The sequence below is a fragment of the Acanthaster planci genome, linkage group LG05 (genome assembly GCF_054643075.1).
Source record: "Acanthaster planci isolate LZ-2023a linkage group LG05, COTS_SCS, whole genome shotgun sequence".
Taxonomy (NCBI): domain Eukaryota; kingdom Metazoa; phylum Echinodermata; class Asteroidea; order Valvatida; family Acanthasteridae; genus Acanthaster; species Acanthaster planci.
In genome coordinates, this window is record NC_141781.1 from 18357620 (window position 1) to 18370154 (window position 12535).

At 41.2% G+C, this 12535-nt stretch overlaps 1 protein-coding gene across 2 annotated transcripts in view; it reads right to left on the reverse strand.

Annotated features, from left to right (window-relative positions):
- The window catches only part of LOC110988708 (regulator of G protein signaling 7-binding protein-like), a 32180-nt gene that overhangs the window by 11692 nt on the left and 7953 nt on the right, over positions 1–12535 (reverse strand). Inside the window, exons 2-4 of one of the 2 annotated variants that reach the window (XM_022252487.2) lie at positions 10575–10741; positions 2850–2971; positions 197–383 (exon numbers count right to left, since the gene is read on the reverse strand). In XM_022252487.2, the coding sequence (XP_022108179.1) occupies positions 197–383; positions 2850–2971; positions 10575–10741 (476 nt within the window). The remainder of the gene's footprint in view (positions 1–196; positions 384–2849; positions 2972–10574; positions 10742–12535) is intronic. The other variant, XM_022252488.2, reaches the window with a different exon arrangement.

Sequence of the window (12535 nt, forward strand, 5' to 3'; positions counted from 1 at the left end):
TGTTCCCATGGTAACGATTACTTATTTTTACCACAAACGCACAATCACAAGCACATTATACACAGGTACGGTGTTGTGGTTTTGTTCTTTGTACTGTAATAGCAGTTAGGTACTTTTAACATGGACAGTCGTTAGCATATCACTGAGGTAAGGTGCGGTAAATGTGTTCTTTGCACCAAAAAAAGCGATTACATACTTAGCAATAAGTTGAAGATCCTCTGACGTGGCCATTGGTCCATCCAGAATGACCGATTCCTCCAGCTGGTCAGAGATCTCCGACACAGTCAGCTCTCGACCCTTGTGGCTCCCACCCCGCCGGTCGTGGGAGGGGCCAGCTATCTCCATCATCATCACCATACCTGGGAGGTTTTCATACGGATGGCCTGACGATAAATGTGGCCCACAAGAAGGTATAAAAAAAGAAACCGGCAAAAGGGAATAAACAACATGCGCGGGAATTTTTGTATGGATCCATGCGATGGTATCATGCACACATAAAATGCAGATGAAAGATGAAGAATCATCACTCTTGGCCAGGGTAGCTACTTTAAAGCGGCAGAATCGTTTCCGTTGCGTGCGAGAATATGCGTTTCCAGATCACGTTTACACAATTTAATTGAACATTTAAAGGTAAACAGACAAATCCAACTTATCAATATTTTGTTCAAACTACCAAACACAATTTATACGTAAATATTTGTCAATACGCAACGTATTGATTGTAACATCTAACCAAAAAAATATGATTGTGGTAATTATTCGATTTATTGATTTTTAAGTACCAATGAAACCACAAAACGTGTAAGTAGCAAGCAACAGTGTGCCCTTTCCATTAGTATAACAAAAATGAGCAAGTTCGGTTTTCCAACAGCGCATGCCAAAACTAAGCGCGCCTTAGGTCATCGCGAACGGCAATACGTGAGCACGGGGTCTGCCCATTAGCTCAACCTGTGCCAACAGCGTGCTTTGTTGTCGACCGACCTTGCCTTTTGGAATACCGAACTGTTTCGTTGCTTCTGCAATGCCACGAGCAAATAAAAACCACAGGACTTCTTTAATGATGGGTAAACAAAAGCTGAAAAACGATCGCAGACAGAAATCCAACCAAAAAAAGGCATATGCACTACTTTGAATGACAATTTTTCATACAAGGTTTTTGCAAAACAAACGATTCAAACTACATTATATCCTCTTTAATGCAAACGTCTTCCTACTCTACAATAACACAACAATACCATGAATTTCATGTATATTTGTTATAAGCCTCACATATTGTAACCATTCTTGATTGCCATGATTGCTAATATTTACCATACAAGCAATTCAAACGCAAAAGATTTTGTGCACACAATGCAGCTGTCTACATATACCCGTAGGAAGTAGATTACTGTAAAGATGGGGCGAAAAATTCTCCGATCCCGAGTTCCACATGCCTGAGTACAATTTTCGCTCAACTGCAGTCATCAGAGAACGCATTTTCTCACCTTATTCTGTTGTCTCATAACTGGGAATAATTTCTTCGCAATTACCATTATATCCAATACCCGATTTTGTGTACGCATTCGTGGTACCGTTATAGACGGAGTAATTAAACAGAAAAGAAGGGGTTTGCCTAGCCAATACTTTACACCAGTAGTGTAGCTAAAGAGGATGCAGGATGGCAGAATGCAACGCGATAGAGAATCTAAGAGGGAGACTGCGACGCTGATAGAAGCAATATAGGGCCGTCAATTGGATCATTAATGAAAATGTAGGTGAAAATATACAGTAAATGTATTGAATACTGAGATAAAACATATTCCCAAATCGATATAATCTTACAGTGCTTTGCAAGCCGGGATCCATTAGTTGATCTTGGTGGGGCATAATTTTAATTTGCAACGGAAACACGCTGCCTACACGCCTGCCTTAAACTTCACCTTTGATCACGTTTTGTGTTTCCTTTTCCGTGGTATTGGCGTTGGCCGCTGTACACCAATTTATGGTCAGACAAAAATTGTGATTTTAGTAACAACCCTTTATGCGGAGTGGGTATTCGGTGGACTCTAAACTGAAGCCTACCCTAGTTGACCTTAATTAAAGGACTGCCATTCAAGTAATTCGGTAATTAGGAGCGAATTCCCAATATCGAACGCCACCAAGAGGCTTCCACAGGGATCTAGTTTTTCACTGCGCAGGGATATTGTGATTGTTTACATAAATTGTTTGTGAATACTGATTGGTGTAAAATGCAGTAGAAAATTGAAGCTGAAAGATGTCTTGTCGGTCACGTACATTTTCGCGACATGAAGACATCACCGTCCATATTTCCTCCTTTCTTAACTTGACAAACACATTATCCAACTAATTCTCAAACATCATTCGAGAACCGAGTTTTTAGCATTGTATTAACGGTGTTATTGATGTATGAAAGGGTATGAATTAGGACTTTATCCATTACACATGCTGTCAACGTGTTTTATATACACAGACGATTTGATGACGAACATGGTAACATTAATCCTCTCCATGTTACATTTTTCTTTATTTTTGTAAGTATACAATTACGCTCAGTGTTCCAAGGTATACGCATTTTTCAAAATCAAACTATAAGGCCAGCTCACACTTCAGGCAAATGCGAAAGTGCATCAGTTTGATGTCACGAAACGCTTGCAGCGTTATTCCGAATTCGCTTAGCCTAGTTCAAATGTATTCACCTTTTGCAAAATTGCAGCTCAAGTGTTTGATTAGTGTTGCAAAATCGCGTTTGTATTCACTTTCGTGCCGATTATGAATTGGCCTTCATGTGTTGTTATGACTATTACACCGTCCACTCAACTACCGTGAATCTGAAAACCAGTTTGACTTACCAACATGATCAATGGGAAATGCTGAGAGGAGTACCAAGGATTTCCGCATCTCTGCTATAAACAGATGCATGCAGCCGGTCAACTGTATGAAAAGACGTTGGAAGTCTGGCTTTGTAAGCCTCCTGGGTAAAACCAACAAGAAAGGATGTCAGGAATCAGACCAGTCCATTGACCCCCCTGGTATTATTTAATGCTATGATTTTTAAACAGGGAAGCTCATTGGTATAGTAAGTTACTCAAGTAAGATATTGCAACGGGGTATCGGGAATGGTGCAGATGTACAGGATATGTGTGTGACTGGAAACTTTTTGTCACCAATTCTGTGCGGTTATTTTTCAGACACCTTGCAAGGTGTGTACTTTCTGGAAGTGATATGTACACTTTATATACTGCGTCAGATAAAACAACAACGTAGAATGGAGATTTAAGGCCAAATTAAAACAGTTTTTTATTTGGTAACATACGATGTCCAAAAACTGCCAAATGTACATCGACTGGAATCCTGCTACTGCGTAATTTTAACGTGTTTTAGATGGGGGTACAGTTGAGCAATAGGCACAGTAAAGGAGTCCTTCTAGGCTCCCATACATTACGCCGGGCACTCTTTTTCAGATGACGTCATTTCTGTATTGCCGTAACATTTACTTCTGGGAACCACACAAACGAGGTGGTCTTATATCCTGTGTACAGCTACCAGCTGAAAAAGCTTTAAAACAGTAAATACTGAGGGGTCAGTCTATTTCAGTGTTGGTAGTTCAAGCACATGTACGTGCACATTATTTGTAGGGCAAAAAACAAGCAGCGTTGGCGCACCAATTTTGGATCCAGCCCCTGACCTGAAACCGGAGCCTTTGGGGGGCCTAAGGAGCTAATTTTCCCGATGTGCAAATACATCCCGCTCGCGTATACAATTTCCACTGGTCTCTTTTATGGCTCACGCAGGCGCACCATGTCAGATGCTGTTCGACGAGTTCTCGTAACATACATAAAGGTCAAACAAAAACCACTTTTCAACTGCTCCTCGAAATGTTTTGTCCGCGGGATGAAACATCATCTCTCACAGACGTAAAGCAGTAAGAGAAAACGAGTCTCGAGGACTAAGTGCGCTATGTGTGGATTACCGGATTTTCTTCCGCGCACTGTCTCGATCAAACCAAGACCATGGCCCTTTGCTCTATGATCGAACCGCGCTAAGAGGGGCCGCTCGACGCGTGTTTATGCATCCTCGGGCTATTCCCGCAGTGCATACACACAAATCAGATTACTCGCCGTCCAACGCTAGAAAGCCGACACAGCGTCTTTATGTGGAACGGTGGGCGCCTGCAGGCTAACGCTGAGGCCAAGCCGAGTAAAAAATACATGATGAGAGAGCGTCATTAACACCACTCTTCTGCAAACAGCTCAAAATGACATTTTGGATAATCAGATCACGTTTGCGATTTCCATTGTCGAGAGCAAACAGTGCGTCTACGTCTGTAGCTTAAGGGAAACGCCTTATCGTCTGTGGCAACAGCTTGGAGATTTATTTACTTTTCTCGTGGCCAGAGACTGTACGCTGAATTATCTATAAATGGGAGAGGTTTTTACAAAATGAATTGCAGAAAACTGCTCAATTCAGACAAAGTGGTCGATTCCTTCGAAGTGCATCACCCTTTACATTTTGATATGTCTACTGTCTTTCATTTTGAAAGACACTAATTATTTTCAGACATATTAAGAATCCCTTTAATGTTGCAATTGGCTTAACAAGAATGATTAGGATGTCCAGCAAATCATAACTGAACCAAATCATTCCTGGGGTCTGTATGTCACGCATCAGAGATCAATGTAGAATCGAAATCAATTTGTGAGAAAATTGAATTAATACCGAGTCACACATTTGCGCTAAGCGTATTTCCGATGGCGCTAAAAACATTGTTAATCAAGCTATAAAGCACACAGCAAAAAACAAACAAACAAACAAAACCACCAAGTAAAAAAAAAAAACAAGCAAAGCACCACGAGAGCATGCAGTGTAGCTCGGTAGCTCATAATATCTTCTGGTTATGTAGTCAGCACTCGTAAAACGGAATAAACAGCTTGGCCAAATTTCCGCTTGATTACTTGATTACCTTCCATTACTTAATACTAAATCTATACTCATATGCCTACCTTCATGCCTCTGCTGTCACACGAGGCACTGCAGCCCTGTTTCTGTATAACAGTCTAGCCAACTGTCAGGGGAATTTTGACAGGGTTGTCGATTAAAGCTACAACCAAACTTGACTTCCCCGGGGCCCGAGTCATCACCTATATTCCTGGGGTTGAAATCACTGAGCTAACGTGTCAGACTTGTGAAATATGCCCAAATCGAAATGCCTGGTGAGAGCTTAGTCTTGTGATTCGTGCTGCAATATTCACACTACCTCATTCCCGTGCCAAAACGCATGCAATCGCAATATTTTGCTTTTATTCAAAATATCTGCCAATTTTTCTTTTACATTTTGAACGTAATTCCAGTAACTCCACGATTTTCTCAAGGCTAAATTGTCTGGAGTTACCTCGCCTTAGAAGATATATCGATTCTACTTTATTTCGGCCTTCGCTTAATGAACTGTAGCATAAATTTTGGACTAGAGTTCGCCAGGGGTAAGAGTTCAGGTGATGAGATAAGCTTGTCGATATATCCTAATTTCATGTGACTCCTGAATACAGGCTATACTGTGCGCACTGCTTTACGTACTCATACGTTCCAATACATGCACAGACAAATTGTGTTGCATTGAATAGGATAAAACGTGCTACAGAATATTTCCATACTTCATTCCTTCTTAAGGCGCCGAAAGCCACCCAAAAAATTGTAAGATTATCTCTGTTGAGATGGGAGTTGCCGATATGTGCCGTCGGTGACAAAGCCTCTATGCCGATGCATGAATTAAAGTGCTACACTGCAGCTGAGAATGAAGGTAAGAATGGATCCCATTTAAATCTCACTATGCCCCAACTCACTACCGAAAATAACATTGCAAAGAGACGAAAAGTAGCCGTTTAGCAGACTCAATTCTATCATGGTAACATCATACCTTTAAAAACAAAGAATATTAATTTTCATCTGGATTGAAGAAATATTAGTAGAAAAGCCTCGATCAAACAAATTCAGAAGAGTTTGGAGCACAACGGACAATTTGGATTTTATTACTTAAAGTAGTTAGCAAAATTGAAGTTGTTACCTCGTTTACGATGAACTCGATTTAAGTTTCTGAGTGTTTTTACAGCACTGTTTTCTAGCTGATGGGGGAACCAAAAGAAACTGTTTGTTTTTCAAAATTTTATCTCTGTACAAAAACCTTCCCACTATTTTTAGACAAATATTTGATGTATCTCTTGATGATAAACAGATGAGAGAAGAATACGCTGTAAAATGGTAAATTCGCCAAAATTTGCTTGAGATTGGTCTTTATAACTACAGTTAAAACAATTTACTAATTTGGCCGAAATGGTTCTGCAGTCTTTTCCCAACCTACCATACTCTGATGGCGCCATATTACAATTTTGATAGAAGTAGGGGGATTTCGGGAACGAATTGGATAAAGAAAGAAAAATGTGTCCATTGTAGTGGAAATGTTGTGCACAAAGGATCAACGTATTCGTTTATGTGTACACAACCAGAACCCCTTTCAATTACTGTTCATTTTATTTGAAACAAATGCCACAGCGACACCTGTTTCAATTACTGTAAATCAGTTAACACCAAGCTGCACACTGAATCAGTATTTTACCCAAAAAAATGCAAAAAGAATTTCTAATACGTTTAAATTGTTCTCAGATGCTGTGTGATAGAAAGCACAAATTTTGATAACTTTACGTTTTCCGCTGTTGTTATGGTACCCATTTAGCTATGATGGCCTGGCCTGGTGTCAAATATTACAATCACCTTTAAAACAAAGCAAGACATTTACTCAGCACTGTGCATTATTTTCAACATTCATACCTATTCTGTACAGAGATGGGGCGTGTTAAATAACTCAACGATCTTTGCTATTTATGTAGGAATCAACGAAATGTACGTCGTTGTGATATCCAATTTCTGTTTTACTTTATCAAAAGGCCTAACATTTCAAACAAATATAGGCCACTTGTTATTTTCCAAAATATTTTTACATTGGCACTTTTAAAATGAAATTTATCGCCCCAATTCCAAACGAACTCATCATTAGGGCAACAAGGTCAACTTCAGCACCAAAGTCTATCCATTCCCAAATAATATACTGAAATGCACTCAGCAGTGGTCCTGATGTTTTTCACCGACGCCAATCTCACGACCTTAACTGAAGCACCTTGCATAATTTAGGGCCCCACGTCATGCAACATTTCCCAGGACTCAGCTACATCTGCCCAACGCGGCCAGACATCAAAGTCCTCCATCGAGTGGTATCTTTAATCATAAATGCACATTCTCCTAACGAGAGATTACACTTCACGAAGCTGCCGGATGCACACCCTGGTGGACTGAAGGAATGGACACCAACGCGCAGGATCTCTCGAAATGAATTCTCCATGCAGCGGTGGAAAGTCATATGCTTTTTTCATAAAAATACACGCACATTTTTCCCTAAAGCAGCCAGGTGCTTTTAATTAATGTCTCATACATAACAAATGAGACACAGACGTCGTGTAACGTTAGCTCGCTCCCTGTAGCGTACGCCCTTGCCTTTTTTTTTATTTGACTGCCCAGCTCGTCAGTTTTTCTATCATTGTTATAGCCTCAGTCGCTCAGGTTTCATCTTTTATCCTGCTCAGTGACATTATTTGTGATCACAATAGGCCTGCTTTGAAAAAAAATTAATAGTATTGTGAAGCCGCGGGTTGCCATGATAAGTAGGCCTAGTCAGTTCATAACGCTGCATCTCGTTGCTTTCACGAATAGAAGCATGTCAGTGCATACGATACCGTAGCATGGTCAGTACATTTTTATGCAACCTGCACGCCGAGGATTTCATGTAATCATGTCCTGCCACCGTTAACCGTTAAAGTCATCAGAGGTTTTTGCGTACAGTGTCTGCTCTTTCTATTTCACAGTCGTATATTTGCCAACTAGTGGCCTCCAAAACTAAGGCCAGCCGTCAGCATAAAAGAAAGAATAATCCAGTAAGTGTTCAAAAATCTTACGCAGCTGTCAGAACACCCAATATTCACTGCTGCTTACATAGTTTTTATTTGGTAATCCTATAAACGCAGGAATTTTCAACCATAATAAGTCTCGCTCGTATGTTCGAGGTTTTACCTCCTTTGGGGGCCCCGGACCCCTTCCTATAGGTGATCTACGCCCCCTTTCATTGGTGCAGGAAGCCTGGAGCCCCCACTGATATATTGCCCCTTCACCAAAGATTATTGGTTTGTTTGTCTTCCTACTTGCCTGCCTGTTTTATTATTACATTATAAAAGCCAGGGAACGATGGTTGTGATCCCCCCCCCCCCATTTCCATAGTTACCATGCACGATAACCGCTTTGATCCAGTCACCAAGTACGTCAGAAGTCTGAATGCACACTGTTAAATGCTGCGCAATGCGCAGTGGGTGATCAGGTATAATTTTGATACAAAATGAGGGGAGGGCGCCCAGCATCTATTGAACTGGGGTAGTAAAATGGTGATGGGAACACAGTGTAGGCAATTCATAGTTTCTGTCTTTGAAACTTTTCTAATAATAACCAGTTTAGAGCGGAAGGAAACAACAAAAGAAAAGGTGGTCTCCCTAAGAAATCCAGAAAGAAGGGTGTGCGTGAGTTAACGCCCCCTTCCCTTGGATCTGCTTCTGCTACGGACATCAAAAACGGTTTAAGTCAAATTGAATAGGTAGGCCGACACCATTTCAGCGAATGTGGAATGGCTAAATTTTTCAAACATCTGAATGCTGGCCGCACTTGACTGTAAAGATAGCGCTTGCAGCCATTTTGAAACTAGTGTGTTATCCGCCTTGAGCAGAAGCACCCCTCATCTGTTGAAAACAGCCATTTTGGTGGGAAGTATTCATTTCGTTGGTAGCCACGCCACTGCGACGCATTCGTTTCACAGCTAGCGAAGTGCAGTTCCCCCCAAAAGAGCATTCGTTTGACAGGAAAAATGCGCCCTCTCTTGGTTCCGCTTGGGGACCACTGCGGGCTGCAACCAAATAATTTGGACACAACCCATTGCTCATAGTTGGTGCACGCCAGTCTGATGCTGGCCTATTGAATGGATGCGGGTATAAACATAACCCACGGTTATACATGTACCAGCTTATCCACCCCGAGCGGAACCTAGAGAGGGTGCAATTCCCTTAGCAACAGGGGCTTCTTTGGTGGGAATTTCACTTCACTGGTTCACGAACGACTAGCCTGCCCTGCGGTCGCATCGCTACTAATAGAATGAACGTTCCCCACCAACATGGATCTTTTTAACTAATGAGGGGGTGCTTCTGCTCAGGGCGGATGCACATGCAAGCATCCAATCATATCGGACTCCGACTTCTGAATAGTATTTATTTGGAAAGAGGACACCTTTAAGGTGCTGTCCCGAGAAACACGCAAGATCAATGCAAGGACACTGTGCAGCGCTTTCTTGGGCGTATAATAATGTTGATAAATTTTTGGTCCTTCAATAAATATTGTGTAGAAAGAAGGGTTGGTTTTGATAAGCTCTTCTGATCCAGGAAAATCCCTGGCCACTACTTCTAAAAGGATTAAGGTGGATTTTAAAATGGTTAGAACGCAAACAAAAACACAACACATTTTATAGAGACGGATGGCCAGGTCTATCTGTCGTCAATGGCAGGAGGCGATAGGTTAAGAAGACGTTTAAAACTCCGTGAGTGAACCGGTCTTTTAACAGACTCCTTGCATTAGATTATTACACCCCTCAAGATGTCAAGGGAGAGCAATCAAATCTCTTATTGTAATTTCGCTAAGTACAGTAGAACACTCACCGGATTCACCGTGATTCAGCCATCATTCCTGTGCTCACGAAGTGCTGAAATCTCACTCTTTTTCAAGTTTCGGGTTTATTAAAATCATGAGTTTATAGTGACATCTCTGAATTTTTTTCAAATTATAATGAGACATTTTACCTTTTACGTCTTTACAAAATACAAAGTAGCTTGTCCCCTTGAAGTGATAAATTTATCTTTTTTCACACGAATTGAAGACAAGACAGAGGTGGAGCTCACACGTGTGCTATGACAGCCTATAGAATGCGGCAATTATTCATATTCGATTCTGCGGCGTGAAAACAGTGAATTCTCAGATATGTTTGCACAAATTAGATGGAAGAAAAATATTAAACTGAAGAATTAATTCGAGTTTGATGTGTCAAAGCAAAGGGCAAAATAGCAGTGGTTTTCACACTGTGTTGATAGTCCCATGTAGTGCAAAGGCCTCGTCAATTTAGAGCTAACAATGCTAGGACCGTCATTTATATAAGCAGAATTAATGACTGATCACTGACCAAAGTCTAAGGTATTGGATAATTTGAAAACTGCCCGGCAACTTTACGAAAGCAAACAGTTCGATAACGTGACTGAAAGATAACTATTAACTTAACACATGATTACTCCTCAAGATGAGCAAGACCACGGCTCATGCACGCCTAAACTATATACCTCGATGCACAAGATATGTCACGAAGCAAGCATTGGATAAACAATCATTTGTAAAAAAAAAAACTTGCTATAGGCTATATTTGAGAACTCAAGGAGATGTACTGTACCTACCCACGCATGTGTGGAAACAGCTTATACTTTGCGTTCCTGGCAGCATCCAGACCCTTTCTGCGCTTGCGCCGTATATCCTCCCGGAAGTGCAAGGAGTCGCTTACGTCGGCGATGCCGATTAACTTCTCGCGGTATTGGGCAACTCTGGTGTTAAAGTCTCGAACAAGCTGCGAGAAGTAAGCACAGACACAAACATCTGAATACTGAGAATCATGATGCGGCTCCTGGTTCAGAAAGACAATAAGATTCGTCACAGCAACTTTATCACTAAAGCTTCCAATACCAAAGGATCAAAGTTCAGTTGTCCCAGCGGAACGAGTTTCAAAGTGGGAAGGGAGCAGTTGTGGGACCATCACACATCCGCCATTAAAAAGCCCGATCCATTGAGCCTGCCCCCACTATAAGACCAAATGTGGGGGCCGTGTCCCAGTAAAAAAAAAGTGGGGGGGCCACCCTGCCCCCTCACTTCTACCGCCTGTGCCCCTCCCCTGGTAGCGCCACAGAGGACTGGGATAACGGCTACATCAGAGTTTGTGGTACTCAATGGTGAAATTACTCTGTAGGCGCCTGAACCTGCTCCAATTAAGTTGACCTTTGCCACCCCACAAACGTTTCGGCTATCCTGCCATCCAAACAAATTGTTTTAACCTGCTTGAATGCGTCTAACGGGTTGGAATCTCTAACGTTACTGATGGGCAGAGCTCAGTGCACTAAGCTATATACCATAGGGTTGTTGTTTAGCTCAAGTCGGCAATGGTCCTAACAAAACTATTTAAAGAGAGGTTTGCGACATGAATGTCTCAAATGTTGCAACCAACATGGTCGGTTATGCATCAGTGGACTTGGATAGTTAGCACACGATAGCTGCATGCCGTACTGCAAACAAAATGAACAGCCATGTTGGCTCCAAAGTCTGGCGTTGACGCTACTCTCTTTTTATACAACTCTGGTGAAAACTGTTGCTGCTTCGATCCAAACTATGGTACTGATTGGCCAGTCCAAAGATGTTGATCGTCCAACTGTACGCTTAGGAGTGCCCTAGGTGACTGTTTTGTAGCTTGGACCAATGTAGCGTCATATTGCAAGCTAAATCTATTCTTACGTATTGTTTCCAAGAAACCTATGCTATAAATTGGTGTTTCAAATTAGTTTTGAGAAACTCTAGCTGTGCGATCACTGCTTTATTTTTACAGTTAGATGCTACTATAACATTACTAAATGGGTACCATTAAGTGCGTTTCAAGTGCATTTGATTCAGTTATAGTGTGTACATACAAAAGGTACCGCATTTTCGGTATTGAAAATTTTCATTGAATGTGACAAGCCGAGAAGTTACGTCGATGTAAACCCTCTCACGTTTCTTTCAAACTCAATTTTCCTTGGCTTCTGCATACGTAAATATTTCTGCATCATTTGAATTATTGTAGGCCTACAGGCTTTGTGCAATGAATTTGTCTTAGACTCTTATGAGAACTGTTTGAGATCTCTTTGGGGGTTAAGCGTATGGAAAGTGCACTCTTCAAGTATCCACAATTATCAAGCTTTTCCGGACAAGTGCGAGTGCTGTTGCTGTAATGTAAATCAGGGAAGACACTGTTCAGTTTGTACGTTTCCACGAATACATTTTGAACCCGAAACTTGCTCTTTCGAACATTTCGATTGCTCGTTGGTTACACAACAATAAACTGCCAAATAAACGGAAATTTAAGACGGCAAAATATATATTTTAAAAAATCCAACATTTTTTTCATCAAAGCAACATTGATGTTCTGTGCCTGGTATGACCACACATTTTTTCTCATGAATATAGAAATCTACGCATCATATTAATATCAAAAGGCTCCAAGTAACGATTAACATAGCAAACCAGCAAATGAAAATTACAGGAACCAGGAAATGAATTTTCTTAGAATTATTTTTTGTGTATCGCTGTACTCTTCTTCCACGTATGAAGACTGTTG